Consider the following 21,222-nt stretch of genomic DNA (forward strand, 5'->3'; position numbering starts at 1 on the left):
GAAGCAATCCACTGAATTAAATATTCCAACTAAACATTTATTATAAAATTTGTATCATAAAATTCTTAAAACAAATATCTTAGTCATAATCAAATCATAACAAGAAAATAAGTCTTCTTCGCAAAGCCGTAGTTTATATACCCTTTTAGCTAAAAAAAAACTATATTGTTTTAAAAAATGTTTACATAACCCAAATTTGAAGCGTATATGTTAAATAAAGAATGAAGTTATTTCGGCAGGCATACGGATCGAACAGGATATCATATAGCTTCCATAGGAACAATCTGACATAGAAATAGTTCGATAGTTCAGAATTAAATTATAAAAATTAATTATTAAATTATAAAATAGCTACAACACATTCTCTTTTCCATTTCGCAAAGCATGGCTTGCTTTAATCTTAATATATGACAGCTCGAAACTGGATCAGTGTTGTGTGCAATCGAACTTCTTCCAGTTTTCTGCAAAGGATTTCACCTTTCCGATGGGATTTGGCTCCTTCCGGGGCTTGCGCCACGCATTCGGATTCAGCTCCAGCATGCCACCAAGTATTTCCTACAAATAAGAAACAGACTCAGTTGGAAATTGGTTTCAAGCAGTGAGATCCTTTGCTAGCAAACCTGGGCAAAGTTGGCCGGAAAGCGGTCCTCATCCTCGATGACGTGAGCGAAGCCCGAATCCATGCCAAAGTGCACCCAGACGTAGGGCAGTCCCTTGGGAATGGCCGCCCGCAGGGACTTCTGGCGCAGCGAGACCAGCTGCTTGTTGATGCACCACTCCTGCTCGGACTCCTCGATGGCCTTCTTGAAGTAGAAGGGCGCCATCTCGCCCTGGCTGACGGGAATGGGTATGCAGTGCACGCTGAAATGCGGACGCCGATGCAACTTATTGGCGATCTCGTAGAAAATCACATCCTGCCGCCGGGCGGCAAACATCCGAGTGAGGGCCTTGCGAAAGTTACCCAACTCCTCCCAGCCGTCCTCGTCCAGCTGCGTGCAGCAGGGCACATGCTGCAGACTGGTCAGGATACAGTGTCCGCTCTGCAGACCCATATGCCACGGCAGACTGAGGTAGATCTTCTCGCCCAGGGACACCAGCAGTTGCTTGTCCAACTTGGCGGAATCAAAGCAACGTTCACAGTTCTCCAAACTGGCCGCCAACCTCTCATGCTCCCGTATGGCGCTCTGCAGCTCCCGCTGCTCAGCGTCGCCGGCCGAGATCTGCTTGCGCACCTTGTCGGCGAATATGTCCTCCAGATCATCGTTAGGATTCTTGTGTTTGGCCACAATGTCGGCATACTGCAGGTTGGCCTCGGCAGCCGTGGCATGCTTCTCCCGCTCAAACTGTTGGTTAACAAGTGTAAGTGCTTTTAGCTTTTGTTGATACATATATATGTATATAGTTTAGCTTACCATTTGCTTGATATCATAGCGATCGTCGTCGGCAAAGTATCGCACCCGCTGGCCATCCACATGGGTATCCACCTTCTTGCTGCTACGCTTCTGTCCCCGCCTTCCGCCGTACAGCTCGTTGGGATCGGCGGAGTGAATGAGGGGTCGCACATTGCCGCTCTGGTCCATCTTGGTGAGCAGGACATGCTCTGTCGAGGCCTTGGACTTGGACTTGACTGCTTTGCCAGTTGGTTTTGGTGCCGTCTTGCCGGAGGCAATGAACTCCGCTCGTTCCTTGCGCGCTGCCTCCAGCTGCTGGTTTAGTTCCGCCGCCAGCTCCTTCTTGCCTTTGAGTTCCGCCTTGATGGCCTTGCCGGCCAGTTCGTTGATCTGCTCGTCTGTGAGGCAGGCGGCCGTGGGCTTAGCTTCCTCCTCCTCCTCTATCGCCTGTTCCTCCTCAGATGAGGAGACACTGCGAGAGCGAGATCGTGAGCGGCTACGTCTTGCCGGACTGAGAGGCTTTGCGCCAGGCTTTCGCCAGCCGCGTGATGATCCCTGAACGGAGCTGATGGGCGGCGGCTTGGAATGTCGCTCATCGTCGTCCTGCGGCTTCTGGAAGCCGGGCAGTCCGGTGCCATTGCTCTTCCAGTAGGGATTGAGCTCACGACCGCTCTTGGCCGGATCGTAGGCATCGATTTGTTGCGCCTTCTCGTTGGGCTTGGCCGGTTCCTTGCGCTCCTTGGAGAAGGTCTTCAGCAGCAGAGCCTCGCTGGTCATCCAAGTGTCGCGCTGAAGGGACACCTTCTCGGTCACCTTATCCGTCACGGAAGGCGGCGGAGCCTCTACCCACTCGTCCTCGCTGATGCTCTTCTTGCGGCTCCTCTTCGACTTTTTCTTGCGACGCTTGCGCTCCTTTTCATCCTCACTGGAGGAGGAAGAGGAGGATGAGGATGAGGATGAGCTGGATGAGCTAGAACTGTCGCTACTGCTGTGGTGTTTCCTGCTCTTCTTGGAGGACTTGGACTTCGACCGGGACTTGTGCTTGGAGCTCTTCTTTTTGACCTTCTTGGCGGGCTTCTCCGCCAGTTTCTTGGCCACGGCGGGCAGCATCCAGTCGGCTTCGCCGCGCAGCTCCTTTTGCCGTTCCCGCCGGCCACGGAGCTCCGCCCGTTCCTTGGCCTGCTGCAGCATCTCGGAGCGGGCCTCCCGCAGCTCCTGGCGCGCCTTGTCCTTCTCCCTGGCACTCTCAAATTGTATATAGCTCATGTCAAAGCGCGTTGTTTACTCATTTACCAAAACAATGATTTTGAATTAGAGATGGGTGACTTCGTTGCAGTTAGACATATCGATTAATGTACAATCGAGGCTTTTGTTTCGACATTAATCGAAATATACACATTTAAATTCATTTCAATTAATAAGCTATTGTTATTCATAAAACATTGTTATGTTGAAAGAGCTGCGATTGTAATGTATGTATTTAAACGATTATATATTAAATATATAAATAAAATATCCTTTATTTAATAGAATATATATTTTTTGTTTGGCAGAAGAAAAGCTATATATGTACATAAAAAGTAATATTTCATAAATTTTTAATTTTTAACATATGTACATAAGATGGTGAGCATTCAAGAAAATAGAAAACGATGTGATAGTGGTTCGAAAATGCAAATAACATGTTCATAATTAATACCTACAAAATTTGTTTTTCTTAATTAAAATACCTATATTAGGTTTAATCTAAGGCAAAGCAAATCACAGCCTGCCGCTCAGTCATCATCTTCATCCTCCTCTGAGGTGGCATCCACCTCCGCCTCCTCGGCCATCTGCTGGAGCACCTTCGCCCGCACCTTGGCATCCTCGATGAGGTGCGCCGGATGGATGTAGCTCCTGTTGGCACAGCCCAGAACCGGACACCGGATGCCGATGTTGTTCTTGATGAGCGGCATCACCGAGTCGCGGTCGTAGATGTGACCGCACACCGTGTTGCGCACTGGGTTCTTCATCAACGCCTTGGACCAGGGATCGTAGAGCGAGAAGATCTCGCCGCCGGTCTCCTCGATGCCCTCGATGATGAGGTCGTCATCGTGGGCGGCTGTGCCATTGGCTGCATGGCCAGTATCCTCCGCAGATCCGTAGGAAGCTGCTGCAGCCTGGACAGCTCGCTTGAAGTTCTTGAACTCGGCCATGTTCCCGACATTGATGCGTTTCTTGTCCACCGCCTCGCAGCGCTCCTTCCAATTCCTCTCGAACTCCTCGATGGTGGAGCTCTCGCTTTTGGCCTGCTGCATCGCCTGATCGAGTGATTGGTGCTTGCTCTTCATCTTAATTAGATTCTCGGCCTGCTCCACGCGCTTTTGGGCGCTTTCCTCCAGCAGTTTTTGCATCTCCCCGCCATTTCTAAACTCGGACATGACTGTCCGACAGGCAAAACTGGCTTTAAAAGAGTTTTTTTAGGTTTTTATACCAGCTCACCATCGGCCAATTCCCTGAAGAACTTTGTATTGTCCACTAACGTGTCCAATACGGCATTCACATGCTGATTAAACTCCATTTCTTCTTAGATTTCCTGAATCGAACTGAAAAATAAAATTTGAGCCAGGCGCAAATCAATTTTTCGATAGGCAAGGGTATCTAGTGATGGGCAAAAGTTGAAGAACTAACTGGTTTCAGTAAACCGTGACTTTGAAGAAGTCACGTTTTGAAATCGTTTCGAAAGCCATTAGGCATGGTTAGAAAATTAATATAAATTCAATTTTGTAAGCAAATTATTTATTTTATTTGAATAATAATTAATAACAAATGATTTTAACAACAACCAAATTAAAAGTACATTTAACCAAATATATAAAATATACAGAAATACACAAATACACGTCGTATATATATGTTAAATTAGACTAAATTATGAGCTCTTGGCTCGTAAGTTGTAATCATATTTATTAGGTATAATTTTATTTCAATAGTTATCCGACCAAACTATATAATATAACACAGTATAATAAATAAAATAAAGTTTTATACAATAAATTTTTTTATTTGTGAATAATATTAAAATATAAGGAATAGAAATGCATTCATAATTTATATTTTGCCATACAAACACAAAATACCACACAAGTTAGCGATGTAGTGATTGCGGCTTAGTGTGACCGCTGCGGCGACTGTGCGGTCACACTGGCCGGCGAAAGTACCGGAACACCTGAGTGTTATCGGTGTTATCGGCGTTATCGGCGTTATCGGCTGAAGCTAACCTGGCTAAGCGGCCAACTTTGCAGCGGGACAGACGCCGAGCAGACGGACGAGCAGCGCCAACGCGACCGCCACCAGTTGCTCCAATCCAATCCAATCTCAGCCAACCTCCCCCCTCCCCTTCAGAGCTCCACGTGTGCGGGAGAAAGCGATTACCGGGATGCAGGTGCAGGGATTGCAGCTGGTGCTCCTGGCCCTCCTGCCCACACTGACCCTCGGGCTGCTGGAGGGCCTGTACTGCGGCAAGGAGAACTGCTACGATGTGCTGGGCGTGACCAGGGAATCCTCCAAGTCGGAGATCGGCAAGGCCTATCGCCAGCTGGCCAGGCGCTATCATCCCGATCTGCATCGTGGGGCGGAGGCCAAGGCGACGGCGGAGACGCAATTCAAGCTGGTGGCCACCGCCTACGAGATCCTGCGCGACGAGGAGTCACGCACGGACTACGACTATATGCTGGACAATCCGGATGCGTACTATGCGCACTACTATCGCTACTACCGGCGACGCGTGGCGCCCAAAGTGGATGTGCGCTTGGTGATCGTCGTCGTGCTGACCATTGTCTCCGTCATCCAGTACTATTCCGGCTGGCAGCGTTACGATTCGGCCATCAAGTACTTTGCCACGGTGCCCAAGTACAGGAACCAGGCGCTGGACATTGCCCGCGATGAGATCCAGGAGCGGATCCAGAAGAAGGGCAAGAACAAGATGTCGAAGAACGACCAGCGCGAGGAGCTGGAGCGCATCATCCGGCGGGTGATCGAGGAGAAGATGGACGTGAAGGGCGGCTACGCGAAGCCGACACTGTGGGATGTGCTGTGGGTGCAGCTGATCATCTGCCCGTACACGATACTCTCGTTCATCGTGTGGCACGCACAGTGGTTCTGGCGCTACACGGTGATGAAGCAACCGTACGGGCGGGAGCAGAAGCTGCATCTCATCCGCCGGCACCTGGGCATGGGACAGCATCAGTTCGAGGCGCAGGAGGACAAACTGATCGAGGAGTATCTGCATCTGGAGCTGTGGAAGCGGGACAATTTCACCGCCTGGAAGGCGGAACAGGACGAGGAGATGAAGAAGAAACTGGCGGAGAATCCGCGCTACAAGGCCTACAGGCGGTACATGAAGAACCATGGACCTGGTCGAATCACCTTCGAGGATTAGCCGGCGGCGGTGGGATGTTCCAACTTGTATTGTTCCATCTGGAATCTGTTGTGTGTGTGTGTGTGTATGTGTGCGCGCAAAACCGATCCATATTCCTCGCCCTCGCCAATCCCTACCGACTACAATTTTATTTATATATACATCTATATATATATATATATATATATATATATATATATAGTTTTTGTACACGGACTAAAATATGAATTATGTTAATGCCCCGGTGTTTGCCGAAGGGCGAAACGTTGACCCCGCCGGGAGTTATCCGCCAAAACCGGTTCAAGAACGTGGCCAAGTTCGGTTCTCGCCGCCACAGTGGCCGCTGGCTAACGTGGACGAACCACCCTAGAACAATTACCCCCCTGCCTGGTCACAAAATCCACGTCGTACGCGTGTTTCCCACTAAACTTGACTAACCCGAGTAATCTAATAAACTAGATAGAATTTAATCGTCTCTCTCTCTCTCTCTTTTGCGGGGGTTCACTGTGCCAAGTTTGCACAGTTGCTCTGTTGAGCCGAAAATTCGATTTCGTGGCACAACAAAAAAAAAAAGCACACACTTATTTCTTATTTTCCACTAAACAGCATCTTTCCGCACTTTTGTTTACACAGTTTGCATAGAAACAAAATTTGCTTTTTGTTTCGGATGCCGGAATTGGGGGATCAACAAATATAGTTAAACTCAAGTACGTGCCCAAAGAAAGGTGAAATATGAAAGAAAACAAGTCTGGATTAAGGGCATGGCCTTCAAAATATGCTATATATGTGGGTATTAGTCCCTGATACTCTAAGTTTAGCGATTAAAATGAAGAGACATCATAATTTTAAGTTTTTGATTTTACCAACATTTTAAAACTTTTACAAAATATCAAAATAGATTACTTAGCAGGTTACTTGAAATAAATTATATATTTTGTAATAAATAAATTATTAAATAGACTTGCAAACTTAATTGACATTTTTCTGAGTTTTAATTTTCGAAATCTTTTTTTTAATTTATAAAAATTCGACCCAATTTCTCATTTCTCAAACGAAAACCATTTCAGATATATTGTAAACTTAATTTTATAACTGATCTTGTCCCCATTTTTTATAACATAATTATAAATAACTTTATAATTCCATTATTTACATTTTAAACTATATTTACGGAATCCAGCCTGTCCTAAAAAAAAAAATTCCATTTGCTTGTTTGAATATCCGTTCAATTTATTTACATCGATTTTACCGGGCTTAAAGTTACGTATCTAAATGTTGTGGACTAAGAACTACGGGTTGGGAAAGTTTTGTGGTACGTCCGTAGATGAAGCAATCATTGAGGGTGGATGACTACTACCGTGGACCAAAATTAGTGGTTTCGTTTGCACTATTGATTGCTGTGGGGTGCAGTGTTGTCCAAGGACAAATACTAGTCGATAATGTATTTGGATTCGTCGACAAACTGCTCGGTGTCGAGCAGATCACCGACCAGCTCCTTGACGGAGCGCACACTCTGATAGCCGTCGACGTCGCCAAAGTCCGGCTCCGCATACGAATCGTCGTGGTCATCCAGGTCATCCTCGTTGCCTCCAGCCTCCCGCTGCTCTTCATCCACATGATCCTCCTCGTTGAACATGAAGTCATTGGCAACGATGCACTCCTCCAGCACTTTGGTCTGCTCCAGCACCACGGAATCCAGGCTGAATGCCTGGGGAACGGGAACTTGCTTGCTTGCTCTACGGGTGGGCAGACGCAGGCTGCGATTCGATCCTCCAGCGGACGACGTTGCCGCGCCGCTGCTCCCCGTTCCCGATCCCGATACCGATCCACAGCGATGCTGATCCATATGGGCCGACAGATAGCTCTTTTTGGTGAATCCCTTGTCGCACTGGGTGCACTGGAACTGCTTCTTGCCGGTGTGCGTGCGCCGATGGACGGAGAGCACATGGGCATAGGCGAATCCCTTGTGGCACACTTCGCATATATAGGGTCGCTCGCCGGTGTGGATCCTCTCGTGCTTCTTGCTGCTCCCAAAGTCCGAGAAGCGGCGCTCGCAGAAGCGACAACCGTACGGCTTCTGGCCGGTATGGACACGCATGTGACGGCGCAGCTCCACGTTCGAGATGAACGCCTTTTGGCACACCTCGCAGGGATACGGCCGCTCGTTGTTGTGCCGCCGCATGTGGGCGTTGAGGGCGTGCTGGTACTTGTACGTGTTCCCGCACACATGGCAAATCTTCGGCGAGCGTTCGGAATAGCGTCGCTTGGCCGCGACTGCCGGCTTGTAATCCTCATCGCGTTCCGGCACCGGCACCGGCAACCTTTCCCGCTTGACAACGGGCGAGACGCGTCGATGGGTGCGCTTACGCAGCTGGCTGCTTGACTGCAGCGGCGGCGGCGGCGGCAGCGGCGGACTGTCCACCACGGACTCCTCCATCAGTGGCGTCTCAATCTCGTACAGATGCTGCGGTGTGTGGTCAGCATCCCAGGGGTCCAGGCCCAGCTGCTCCTCCTCCTCCTCCTCCTGCTCCTCCTCCTGCTCCTCCTCGAGCCCTTCCTCGTGCTGGTGTTGCTGCTCGTTGGAGTCCTCATCGTCTGGCTGCTGCTTGATGGGATCCTGGTCCTGCAGATCATTCAGGGACAGGACCATGGCACCATCTGGCAGCAGAGTGAGGGCGTCAGCCTCCTCCACCTCCTCCTCATTCGCCTCCACATCGTGGTAGTAGGCGGTTTCAGTGCCCCTGGCTATGGCACTGGAGAAGCTGGTCTCCATGTCCAGCCGCTTGATCTTCAGTGTGGCGGGCAGCCGAAGTTGGGCTTGTTTCAGGTCCAGCTTGAGCTGCTCACTCTGCTGCTGGCTAAGGAGCAGCGTGGAGTGGGAGAAGGAGGAGCCAGAGTGGAATAGCTTCTGGACGGCGGCGCATTTCTCGTGGAAGCGATAGGACACGGACAACTCCAGATAGCACTGCTTGCAGATCTTGTCCGGCCAGCGCTGCAGTTCATCGGGACTGCCGTCCAGCAGCTGCAGGCTGGTGCAGTGCCGGATCTTCTCCAGGATGAGCATGTGCGGCGACTCCGGGTCGTGGCCATAGATGGAGCTCGAGTCGGGCTCCTCCATCAGGCAGACCAGGCAGGCCACGCCCAGGTCCACCACCCGCGACTCCAGGTGGCTGTTGGGCATTGCTAGGATCTCGGACAGAAGCTGCGCTCTGGCTGTTCCACAAGCTCGGTTGGCCACAAATATCCACACGCGCGCTGTCAATACAAAAAAAAAAAAAAAAAAACACTTCTGACTGCCAATTCTTGTTAGGGATGGCACTCGCCAGATTTTCGGTACCTCATTCTCACTCACGACGCTCACGAGACTCACGCAACTATCGATTCGGTTTGGTGGTGACTTTTAAAAATGTTGATAGTTTAATTGTTATTTATATTTACAGATTAACTTTTAAATGGCATTTCTTCCTGAAATGTACGAAATCAAATTTGTTAATTAATGTTTTAAAGCTATATAAATACTTAATTATACTTTTTATAGTAATATTATTTCATTTTAATTTTAATAATTAATTTCATATTAAATACAATAAATTCAGGTTTTATTTGGAGTAAAATCACTAAATTGCTTAAAAACACTTTGTTTCCGAATATAGATAATTAATTAATTAAGGGACGATTAATTTTTTAAAAGATCTTTTTTCATTTTTCTTGGAATATTTCAAACATTTTTATAAAGATTTATGCTGTAGGGATTAAGAAATTAACTGTTTAATGATTTCAGTTTAGTTTAGTTTAGTTTTCAAAGCCAAATGAAAACAATTTTTAATATTAATTAATTCATTCATTAATTCAATACCTTTAATTTAATAATAATAATTTAATAAAATGATTTATGACCCTTTGGTTTAATTGTTCCACTATTAATAAATAAAGAATGATCAAATTTATAAACTCTGGGTTTATTTGTATTTATTATTATTACAATATTAGTTAATTTTTTATAAAAATCCATACCCATCCTCCAAAATGTGAGAATATATCTTGGTTTTGCATGTGTTGACATGTTGTAGCTATATTATAAATCGATCGATTGTGACAATTTAATTTGTACTTAAATTAATAAAGCTATTGTCTATGACTATGTACGAAACATTTAAGGTTCATGCTCATTTAATACCGAGTAATCACAGCGATTCCCTTAGGATGTCTTTAATGGCCTGTGTTAGAGGAAATACGGGCTTCTGATTTTGGAGTTTTTTTTGAGTGTTTGGCATATAGCCACACACGTTCCTGAGGTCATCAGTGTTGAGGGAGAAGACCATAACGCCACCCAAATTGAGGGACTTGACATAGTTGGCCTTGCAGGCGATGCTCGTTTGGTTCTCATAGGATATCCACTCTTGCAGGGCGGCCAAGTAGGGTGAACAGGTGCCAGCATCGTAGTGGAGACTGGGCTTGTAGTATTTGGAGGCGCATTCGCAGGTCTCCGACAGCGTGGTGAAGCCCAGTTGGCCACATTTCCCATAAGCCGATGCAGGCGCTCCTATCCTCTGATTCAAGGGATTGACCAAGCTGTTTAATTTGGTTCAAAAATAGAATTAGAAATGTATACATAAATGGATAAATGGTATAACAAAGCAACTAACGTGAAGGAGTGTCCATAGGTGGGCAGACCCACCACCAATCTATGTGGCTCCAGACCGCTCCGGAGCCACCATTGCACCGTATAGTTGATGTTGAATGTGCCCATCAGGGATCGTTCCTGGGCGCGGGCATAGAGCGGAGCATTGAGGCCCGTAAAGGGCATGTCCTTGCGGTAAAAGTGAAAGTCGTAGGCCATCAGATTCACATAGTCCGCATACAGATTCAGCTCCCGGATGTCATAGGCATAGAGGGCGATGCCCTCGGGAGCAGCCACCGCCAGCGAGAGTATGTCGTTGGTCCGCTTCTCGCGCTGCCACTCCATCCTGATCTCGTGGAGCAGCTGCGACAGATGCATTCGTTCGCGGTCATAGGCACTGGGAAACTCCCAGTCCAGATCGATGCCATCCAAACTGGGATAGGTGCGCATTATTTGGCGAAGGGAACGCAGGAACACCTTTCGCATCGCATGATTCACCACCATGCGGGCAAATTGTCGCCCGCTGTCGGCTCCTCCGATCCACAGGAGCAGGTGTACCTGTGGATGGGCCGTGCGATAGGATCGGCTGTCATACTGCAGCACCTGGATCAGGGATTTGGGCAAAACTATTGTGGCATTATCCAAACTGGCGGGCCCGATATTAATGTGGGTGCACAGATCACCGGGAACATCCAGCAGGCTAAGATTATATGTGCCATCGCTGGCATAATAGCACACCAATCGCTGCTCCACTTGCCCCAATCCATGCGACTGGAGACCCATCAATCCATGGCAGATAAAACCCACGGAAAGGCACAACAAAAGCGACAACAACAAAGCAATCCAGCAGATCAAAGTACGCAGGCCGGATTTCCCGTATCCTTGGCGGCTGGACAACTCATCTGCAATCCGCCCGTGGACATTATCCTCCAGTTTGTCGTACATGCTCCCCATCTTTTCTATTGTTCGTCTGGGCAAATGTCCATTAAATTAAATAAATTTGTTATCTTATCACATTCGAGACAAAACGAAAACAATGACAGGGTTGTCATTTTTAGTGCGTTTTGGTATATTTCGAAATGGTTTGGTATTTTTCTTTGTTCAGTATTTTGTTGGAAGCACAAATGATTTTTCAAAACAAATGAGTGCTTTTGCACTCAGCGAATAGACATATTATATTTAATTAAAATAATACAAATAATTTTAATAATTACAGCAAACACACATGTTTTTTTATTTTTTTAAATGCACTTTCTTAAGGCTGGTTTCTTCTTGTTTTTTTTTTTAGTGTCTGGTATTTAAATAGCCCACCAAAATATATCGATTGTTATCGAAACCAGACCATTGCTATTGTTTTCTTTTTTGTTTTTACCGAACAGAACAAATAACCACATATAATGTTGTTTTGTGCTGAAAATCAACGTAAAAACAGCAAGTAAAACAGGGATCAACTATTGTTATCCCCCAAAATCGAGCAGAGAAAGACCGGGGAGTTCTCAATTTATGTGACCGCCAAGGTGGACGTCGCCATGGAGGATTTCGATCTGGAGGACTACGACCTGAACTTTGTGCAACTGAGTCGCCAGCAGGTGGTGCAACGGTATTCGGGTGCAGTGCGTCAGCTGCGCCGCCTGGCGGACCAACGGTATGCGGTGCGCTCCCTTAGTTTCGACAACTATGTGCTGTTCCAGTATTTCCGGCAACGCAACTGGCAGACAGGCGTCACGCCCCAAATGCCAACCGCCCCGTTGATGGCATACCTCAAGCTGGAGGTACTGCATCACCTGCTGGACCGCCGCCGTCAGATCCTCTGCTGGCTCTTCTACCTAACGCTGGTGTCGCTCTGCGTGGCCGCCTACCGGTACGAGACAACGAGCAGCAACGGTGGCCACCAGGAGCGCGTCGTCCAGGCCATGGTCTATCCGGGAATGCGCATGTGGCGGCGTATGACCATGCCACTGATCCAACGGTTCCCACAGCTCACCGAGCTCCACGACGAGTCCTGTCTGATGGGCAACCCGTTCTTCCAGCTGGAGGATCTCAGCTGCGGACCGTGTGCCGACGTCGAAAGCGTTTGGCTGGAGGGCGAGGAGTGTGTGGATGGGACCCATCTGCTGACGGAGCAGCAGCATCAAAAGTGCCATCAGCCCGAGGGTTCACCCTTTGCCTTTCGCAGCCAGCAGCTTGAGCCCATCGATTTGAGCCACTTCTACAACATCTATGCCAACAATCATCAGATCTTCCAGCGTGATGCGTATCGGGTGCACTCAACCAACCAGGATGTGCACAATCTGGAGGATCTCTTTGGCCAATTCAACAGCAGCTGGACGAAGCAGGCGCACAATCTGTGGCGCTGCAATCGAATGCTGCCCGCCAGACTGTTGCGTCCAATTTTCGCCCGGCCAACGCGTCTGCCCAGCATGGGCGTGGCCCTGGAGCGTTATGTGGCCATCGATACTGCCCAGGCGCCGGCCTACACTCTGCCAGAGACGGAATGCCCCAATGTGTATGTCCATCAGGCGGTCGGCACACGGTTCATCATCCTGCGACCCACCAGTGAGTGCCGGCACCGCTGTCGCACCCTCTCCCTGCGACTCACCCAGTCCCTTGTGCGTGAGTATTCTCCAAGAGGTCGCGTTTATTTCGGGGGAATGATCGCCATCAGATGGGTTCCAACTAAAGCGAGCGGATAGGTTCTTACTATATCTAAATTCTGTTAAATAAGTTAAAACATCTTATGTTTTGGCTAAGTTGTTCTATGGCAATCAATCCATTCTGATTGGTTTTCAATAACTGAACAAAAGCAAACTTATTTAGTCTAGCATGTGTTTATACTACCGAAATTTTTAAAATATCTAATGTTTTTGCTAAATCTTTTTACGACAACCAAGTTATGTTAATATATAGTCTGTTTCAAATGATTTATGATAACCGATTTGTGCCCTTACGCGAAAAAGAAGTAGATAGAGAATATTTCCGGTCGATAGCTTCTAAACTAAGAGAGTTAATCAATGTGATGATTGCCAGATAATACTCCTGATAAGCTTGTTTATTTTTATAATGTAAATGTGTTCGATACAGAGTGACATTATTTTTCATTTATCAACTTGGTGATAATAAGGTTTTTCTTTTCTTAGCTATGTATATTTGTATATACATCGCATATATTTTCGCCTTAAACTTCAACACTTTCTTACTAAATATCAATTTTTTTTTTTTATAGTCAGTTACAATTGGTTGTACTGGAAACCGATCTCTGCGCCGGATCCCATCTCGGAATCGCTGTCCATCAGCCTAATTGGGTCCTACTGCTAAAGGATCCAGATTGAGAACCTATTCCTGTTCCCACTTCCTTGCTCCTAGCTTTAAGCGCCATATATACACACAAACAACCACGACTTTAACCAAGCCAAAATTAATTTACGAATTTTGCCGCCCCCATTGGACAAGCAAGCAAAACAAAAATAAGAACGAAATTAAACGAAAGGAAAAGAAACGAAATGAAAGGAAAGGAAAGGAAAGAATGGAGGAAGGGATAAATCCCAAAACGGAGGAAGCTAGAAGCTGCCTTCGCTATCAGTTTATAGACTATAAGGCCAACGGCTCAATTCGTCGCCCTGTGTAATCCGTAATCCTCAAGCCCTAGATCGTAATCTTAGTTTAGTTTAACCAGTTAACAAGCTCCTGGCCGCCGCGCTTCATTCTTGTGTTCGTCGTTCTAACCATTCTGCATTTACAACTCGGCTCTAAGTTCTTGTTCACACCAACTAGCGTAGTAAACAAAGAAATAACTATTTTGTAAATATCCATTGCCAGACTTGAGTTTGACTTTGTGTTTTTGCAACAACTCGCAAAATAAAAGATACCTTATATTACACAACAAGTTCTTGCGTTTAACATAAACATTACAAAATGTATATTACATTTACAAAATCAATAGTTTATTAGTAAACTACAATTTCTGGTTTATCTGAAACTAATGATTATTATCTATTTAATAATTCGACTTTTGAATTTGCTTAATCATTGCAAATATCAATATTTTAGTGTTTCCGATAATGAACCATTTAATGAAATGATTTCAAAATCATATTAAATAATTTGAATGTTTAATGGACCTTACTAAAATGGATATTCTCATAGAAAAAGGTTTCCTTTTTAGTTTTAAAAGCATATATTTTACCAAATTTGAAATACCCAAATAGGGAAAGGCCATTTAAAGATATAACAACTATGGTTTTCTCTTAATTATCAGTAAATGCTGAACATTTATTTTCCCTTCCGCAGGGCATCGAAATAGGATCCGGTCATGAGGTCCTCCTCCTGGATTCCCAACTCCTTGGATAGCTCCTCGGCGATGGTCTGTCCCTGCTGCAGCGTTTGCTCCGGCCGCAGGCACACCTCCAGCTCCATGAAGTGCCCCAGATCTTGCACCTCGTCCAAATGGATGCGCGTCTGGCCGTGCAGGAACAGGTGACGCCGTTTGGCCAGGACACCAAGGGCACCGTTTGACTGGCGCAGGATCTTCTCCAGAACCTCCGGTTCGTCCACCTCCGTCTTGTTGAACTTGGAGAGCTTGGGACCGGCGACATCCGGACGATCGTAGTAGACCAATTGGGAGCGCGATGGAGCCGGTAAGTAGCGCAATTTAAGGCGACCGCCCAGCGGAGATTCGAAGAACACGTCGCGCTGCTCGATTAACTGGGCATCCTGGCCGCCGCTTAGCTTTCTGGCCAGGATCAGGCGTTTCTCGAAGCCCTCTGCTCCGCCCGGAATCCGTGCCTTCACCTCCACATTTCGTTGATCCGCCGGAGAAGCCACCTCGCACATGTTGCGAAAATTTACGTTTTTGTTTTGGCCAAAATAGCGGCGATAACCGATAAATGGCACAAGATGATTGCGATAGGAGAACATTGAAACAGATGTTCTCGATGACCCACTTTAGAAAACCTATCGCAACCTATCGATGAAAGGCTTTTAGTTTAAACTCTACGTTTTTAGTTATTTTGGAAATCGATAACAAAATGTAGTAAAATGCGACCGCTGTAAAACAGGTTTCTGTTTGGCGCCAATTTTAAAAATTTTGAGTGCGTATTAAAGGGGCGGCAAGTTCAAATTATGAATTTAGCTTAACTTTTGTTGAGTGATATAAATGGATATAAAAAAGCTTAGTTCCAATATTTTATTTTTTACAAAATCATATAGTTATCATTTTTTTTTTTAATATTTTAAAACATTTTTTTCGTTCTGTTAGGAATTATTTATTTTTGCTAAACCTCATTCTGGCGTCACATTTGACAGTGATAATAAATTTTTAAAATTGACCACTAATGAACTTCGGTATGGTTAATAATTAAATATCTTTGCATGATTTGAACCCAAAACGGAAATATAATTTTTAAAAATAAATAATATCCGGAAATTTCTGTTTGTATAAATATATCATACAATAAAAATTGGTATACATACATACATACATACATACATATGTATGTATATTTATTGAGCGTGCAACACACAACTTGAATAGTCTCTTGTCGAGGCCCCGTTTCGTGAACAGCAATAAGAGGAGGAGAGGAGAAGAAAAGGAGGTGGAGAGACGATGTCGCACAACGAACCCATATAACTAATGTATGTATAATGTACATACATACATATATATTTATTTATGTCTTTATATGTATATCGCTTTTGTATGTGTGTGTGTGTGCGAGTGTAGGGTGGTGGCGAAAAGGGCGGGAAATAATGGGCGTGGGCGGAGTTCCCGGGGGTTGCTGTTGCTTTGTTTCACGGGGTAGACTTCGCTAGGGGGAAACAGAAAAAAATTTTGGATAGGAGAAGAGTGGAGGGGCAAGGGAAAAGGATAGGAAGAAAAAAGCAAAAATAAGTTAAAGAAATATGAAGGGGTAGTCTGTTGTTTTCTTCTTACAGTTTCTTCTGTCGTCATTTCATTTTCTTGTTTCTTTGGCTTTGCTCCATATTCTTTATTATCTTTTGCATTGCATTCTCATTTTCGTTGTTTTTCTTTTCTTTTTAAACTGATTTTTCCCTTGATCACTTTCAACACTTATATTTCTTCCTTCTTTTTTAATTTATATATTTCTTTTTCTAACATATACATATTTTCTTTTAATACTTTCTCCCTTTTCTTGTATTTTTAAGAACACGTATTGAACCGAGTCTTCTTTATCTTTATTTTACAAAGACTATAGTTTGTTTTTCTGATCAAGTTTCTAGATTTCTTTTTCTTCTCTATTTCTTAATTTCTTTGTATATATTGTAGGTACATATCTCTCTTATAATTTTCTTTATTTTTTTTTTCATTTTTTCCGCATCCATTATTTGTGTTTCCCTTTTCCATTTCCCCCTCCCCAGTTTTCTTTTGCTATGATTTATTATTTTTTTTTTGGCTTGAAGCTGCTTAAATGTATTTTTAATTTGCCAGCCATGTTTATTTGTTCTTGCTTCCTCTTCTTTTACTTGATTGATTTTCCCGTTTCTTCTTTCCGATTCTGTTTTTTTGGGGTGGAAAAATAAGATTAAGTGTATTACTCTCTTCGGGCTTTTATATACATATGTACATATTTGATCAGATTGAAAAATAGTTCTGTCTTTCAGTATATTTTTTGTAGCAATTGAAACTCTAATTTTCAGATTCGCTTACTTATATCATACTTTATTCATAATGGAAACGTATAAAATGTATAAAATGCGAATTGTATATCTCATAGCATGGATTTATGATCTATGTATGAACACGCTTCAGATACAGAATACATACATACATACATACATTGCACATCTGAGGTCAAAATAATAGTTTGTGAAATTTTAGACTGAATTCTTTCATGTATAAAAGTGCAAATAAATGGGTATGTGTTTTAAATAATTTGATAATAATGTTGTGCGGCAAAAAAAAAGTATCAAAATTTAATAATATAAAAGAATAAGGTCTTTATTTTCCTTATTTATATGGAATAATATTGAAAAGAAAAGTAATCGTTTAATTCCGAACCGTAATTGCATAAATATTTTATTAAAAAAACATAATTTTAATTCCGATCCTTACAGTGAACGTTCTGAGATTGCTTCAGCTCGCCTTTCCGAATATGCACTTTCTTTAAAATATGTTTAAAAATCTTGCTAATATGCATTACCATCGAGGTGACCGCAATTGTTGGCTTGAGTATGTATGTATATATGTGCATATGTATGAATGTATGTACATACGTATGAAACTTTGGCCATAGTGAATGGGAAAGCAACAAAATCGTAGCCAAAACAAGAAGCGGGCGAAAAAGGAGCGAAAAGTGGGTAGGGGGCATGAAAAATGGGGATGGTGCGCAAAAGTGGGAGGGAAGGAGAAACGAGCTGATGCATGGTGGAAAACTTCAGGGAGACGGGCGGAGGTAGACGAAAATTTAATGCAGTTTTCTCAATTTTCTATGTGGAATTTTGCGATGCTCGACGTCGACTGCGATGCCGACTGCGGCAGAGGCAGCAATATAAAATGACGGCGACGACCTTCGCTACTGCAATCGTTTTTGTTGTAGCTCTTGTTCTTGTAGTTGTAGCTTTTGTTGTGGTTGTTGTGTTTTCTAGTCATTTGTTGTTGTTGCTGCGGCCCTCAGTTTTTGGTGGCCGATGGCACAAAATTGTATATTGGCCATGTACAAACACACGCACACAGGCACCCAATAAACACCCATACACCGTGAAAAATATTAAAATAATTTAGATTACATATTTTTTTTTTATATTAAAATAATACAAATATTTTTTTTTTTTAAGAGTTTGCAAGATTGAATATAAACCAGTTTTTAAAATATTTTTAAAATGATGGACCCTATAAATGTATTTAGCTACAACGCTGCGTTTTGAAAAAGCGTTTTTTTGGCCCCATGAAAACTGAAAACATTGAAAGTGGTTTCCGTAAAAAAGTTGTTCTGTTTTGATGCTTACAAATTTTAATATATGTACATATATATTTAAAAAAAACAATTGACAAAATTAAACAATTTTCTGCGTGAAAGATACAAAAAAAAGATTTTATTTAAGTGTGTGTATAAAATGCATAAATATGTATGAAGTGTCTGTATGTTTTGTGGGCGTTTTATATAAAGTAAGACTCTTTTGTGTATGTATCTGGTTTATGCGATTGTAACTGTTTACCACCTATCATCTACCGTTCTCCCTCCCACTCACTCACCGCCCGAAATTGCCATCTCTTTTTCAACATAACCAGCTGCGACTTTAACTTTACAGTTGTTGTTGTTGCCCTGTCTCTTTTGCTCTTTCTATCTGTGTGTGCTTATTTATGTTTTTTTTTTGTCGTTCGAGAGAGAGAGATACTTTGACCTTTTTTCCCATCAAGAAGTCTGTGAGCTGGAGATCATTGCAGATTAAATACACACACATGCAGCAACAACAAAAAAATGTATCTGACGAATACACAGATTTGTATCTCGGCTTTTTTCGGTGTTCTTTTTGATTGTCCGTTTGCTTAATATTATTTCGCTGTTATTCACTTTTTGGTGGTATTTTTATGTATTTCCTTTTTTCCCGGCTTTTATGACTTCATTTTTTCGTTTGGCCAAATTTTTTTTTCCCCCAATATTGCTTGTGTATCTATAAGATACATATTGTTTTTGCTTTGTTCCTAGGCACCCAACATTTTTCAATGGAATCGATTGTGAAGAACAAGAGGGCGGAAGACACATACAACAAGTGGAAGCCAAAAATCTGCATGTGGCTGTATGTATCTGGGTGTATCCCTCCATTGAAACGCCCCCGCACCCAACCCTTTGCACCATTTGAACTCACCCAAAAATCCCCAACACGCCAACCCCCTCTGTAGTTCAATGGACTCTGCCTTTTTGGCATACACTCACTTTTGCGAAACGGGGAAAATGAAAACTGGGAATAGTCTGCCGATCTTTTTGTCGGTGAAAAGTATTTTATTGAGAGCCACAGACCCTAAAAGATCTTAAGTCACTTAAAAATGTGTCTAAATGTATGCTTTAAAAAATTAGAACTCATATTTTAATATACATATATCATTTTTTTTAAACCTATTTATATGGGATACCTAATCTCTAGATATTACTATATTAAGTAATGTAATAATGTCAGTTTAAGGAATAGTAAACTTGACCTAGTGTGATACATAACTTATATTATTTTTATTTTATATGACTAACGCCACAAAGCATACTACACTTTTTTTTTATATACATATGTATAAACAAACCTTGGTTTGTATTTTTTTATAAAGTTTAAGTTATTCTGCTCTTACAAATAATAAAGTCAATGATCCTTTATTATTTTGTATATGGCACTTACTAAAAGAGTATGAAAGCTTCGACTTTCCGCTTTTACTTTTCATTGTGCTTGTTTCTTAAGTTTTTCTTTTGGCAATGCACCAAATTCCAAATTTCTGGGGAGTCAAGAATTTTAAATACTCTGTAAAACAAAGGTTTTTCGTTTTGATTGTTGTGGATTTAAACTGATAGTAAGAAAATACATTTTTTTTTTTGACAAAATAATATATTTATATTCTATACCAGCTTACTGAATGTATAATAATATACCCCTACTTTCGTCAAACTTGAGTGGGGGAAAATAAATGGGAAAAATAATAATACAAAAGAAAAATTAGCTGCTATTTCTCCATATTTCCCTCCCTCCCATTTCACCACCCATTTGCCTACCGCCCACCATATATCTGTCTTTTTCGCACTCGTATCACCTTTGTCTTTTATTTGCAATTTCGCTTTTTTGCCTTTCTTCGCTATTGCAGTGAAAATAAATAAATTAGAAATGTCTCTATCCACACACACAGATATATATGTATATGTTTATATATATATATATTTATATATTTACAAATATAAATACATAGATGAAGATATATGTATGTATAGATTGTGCATATAGGTGTGTATTTCCGTTGGATATTTCATATTTATTTATGAGCCAAAGCAAGAAAGAAGAAGAAATATTATACGTACACATTCATATACACGTACATATACATACATATGTACCACACACACACAACCAAAGCGAAGACGAAGCATCACAAAGCGGAACGGCAAAAGCCAAAGCTCAATACATGCAAACAAACGTTCATACTTACACATCACATCACTTAAACATATGAATATATGAAAAACCAATTTTCTTTTTACGCTTCGATTTCTTTATGCGATATTCGATGAAACCCAAAAACGCCAAGTGCGAGCGAGAAAGCAAAGGAAAGTGGCGGATATTGGGATGAAAAGTGAATGATGAACAGGAGCCAAGTTTAATAGTCAACATTCCGAATAATTTTGAAATGTAACGATATTTCCATTTTAGTCGGAGAAAGTCGATTGACAATTTAAAAAAATTAATTAAAATTAATAGAAAATTATAAGAAATTGATTTAATTAAGTTACACAGTTAATTGTTTGTTAAGTCGAGTAATTTAAATTTTAAGATGTGAGAGCTAATCTTAATTTAATTTACATCTCGAACTGTTTTTACTTTCCTACCGACATATGTACATATGTACATATGTCCAATTTCTTGCCTAATTTATTTTTAATAAATTTCTTCTACCTGGAAACTTTTAAGGATCTTCCCCAGGTAAAAAAGGATTTTGACAAGCTTTGGAAACGGACTCAATAGATCTCTTATTCAATCAGGTAGTCTACATGTCAATGGTGCTTAATGATAATGCAAAAGGACAAGAGGGATGGAAACACAAAAAGAAAATCCCGCTGTGCAATATAACGTTCATATGTATTTATTATGTTGTGATGCGGATT

General features: G+C 42.8%; 7 protein-coding genes across 8 annotated transcripts; 2 read left to right on the forward strand and 5 right to left on the reverse strand.

The window, feature by feature from the left end:
- Positions 1–16: 16 nt before the first annotated feature.
- On the reverse strand, positions 17–2,683 carry LOC108137578 (CWF19-like protein 2 homolog). Its single transcript, XM_017259309.2, has 3 exons — positions 1,413–2,683; positions 621–1,343; positions 17–555 (listed from the first exon to the last, which is right to left on the reverse strand). The coding sequence occupies exons 1-3, from the start codon at positions 2,655–2,657 to the stop codon at positions 427–429; spliced, it is 2,097 nt and encodes a 698-aa protein (XP_017114798.1). The 5' UTR covers positions 2,658–2,683; the 3' UTR covers positions 17–426.
- A 289-nt stretch (positions 2,684–2,972) lies between these two features.
- Positions 2,973–4,028, reverse strand: LOC108137592 (E3 SUMO-protein ligase NSE2-like). The gene is made up of 2 exons (XM_017259323.2): positions 3,873–4,028; positions 2,973–3,813 (listed from the first exon to the last, which is right to left on the reverse strand). Exons 1-2 carry the CDS (start codon positions 3,949–3,951, stop codon positions 3,167–3,169), a joined length of 726 nt encoding a protein of 241 aa, XP_017114812.1. The 5' UTR covers positions 3,952–4,028; the 3' UTR covers positions 2,973–3,166.
- A 580-nt stretch (positions 4,029–4,608) lies between these two features.
- On the forward strand, positions 4,609–6,260 carry LOC108137590 (dnaJ homolog subfamily C member 25 homolog). The gene has a single exon (XM_017259322.2). The coding sequence runs from the start codon at positions 4,810–4,812 to the stop codon at positions 5,809–5,811; it is 1,002 nt and encodes a 333-aa protein (XP_017114811.1). The 5' UTR covers positions 4,609–4,809; the 3' UTR covers positions 5,812–6,260.
- Positions 6,261–6,999: 739 nt separating this feature from the next.
- LOC108137580 (zinc finger protein 853) lies at positions 7,000–9,064 on the reverse strand. The gene has a single exon (XM_017259311.2). It carries the CDS (start codon positions 8,969–8,971, stop codon positions 7,220–7,222), a length of 1,752 nt encoding a protein of 583 aa, XP_017114800.1. The 5' UTR covers positions 8,972–9,064; the 3' UTR covers positions 7,000–7,219.
- Positions 9,065–9,831: 767 nt separating this feature from the next.
- On the reverse strand, positions 9,832–11,454 carry LOC108137584 (chitinase-3-like protein 2). Its single transcript, XM_017259314.2, has 2 exons — positions 10,437–11,454; positions 9,832–10,362 (listed from the first exon to the last, which is right to left on the reverse strand). The coding sequence occupies exons 1-2, from the start codon at positions 11,363–11,365 to the stop codon at positions 9,975–9,977; spliced, it is 1,317 nt and encodes a 438-aa protein (XP_017114803.1). The 5' UTR covers positions 11,366–11,454; the 3' UTR covers positions 9,832–9,974.
- A 308-nt stretch (positions 11,455–11,762) lies between these two features.
- LOC108137587 lies at positions 11,763–14,294 on the forward strand. 2 transcript variants are annotated; one of them, XM_017259318.2, is made up of 2 exons: positions 11,763–13,024; positions 13,635–14,294. In XM_017259318.2, the coding sequence occupies exons 1-2, from the start codon at positions 11,941–11,943 to the stop codon at positions 13,724–13,726; spliced, it is 1,176 nt and encodes a 391-aa protein (XP_017114807.1). In that variant the 5' UTR covers positions 11,763–11,940; the 3' UTR covers positions 13,727–14,294. The 2 variants fall into 2 exon arrangements, with proteins under 2 accessions (XP_017114807.1, XP_017114808.1); XM_017259319.2 differs by having other exon boundaries at positions 11,763–13,020.
- Positions 14,295–14,566: 272 nt separating this feature from the next.
- On the reverse strand, positions 14,567–15,340 carry LOC108137594. The gene has a single exon (XM_017259325.2). It carries the CDS (start codon positions 15,323–15,325, stop codon positions 14,681–14,683), a length of 645 nt encoding a protein of 214 aa, XP_017114814.1. The 5' UTR covers positions 15,326–15,340; the 3' UTR covers positions 14,567–14,680.
- Positions 15,341–21,222: the final 5,882 nt, after the last annotated feature.

The sequence above is a fragment of the Drosophila elegans genome, unplaced genomic scaffold (assembly GCF_018152505.1).
Source record: "Drosophila elegans isolate 14027-0461.03 unplaced genomic scaffold, ASM1815250v1 contig_149, whole genome shotgun sequence".
In the NCBI taxonomy this organism is placed as follows: domain Eukaryota; kingdom Metazoa; phylum Arthropoda; class Insecta; order Diptera; family Drosophilidae; genus Drosophila; species Drosophila elegans.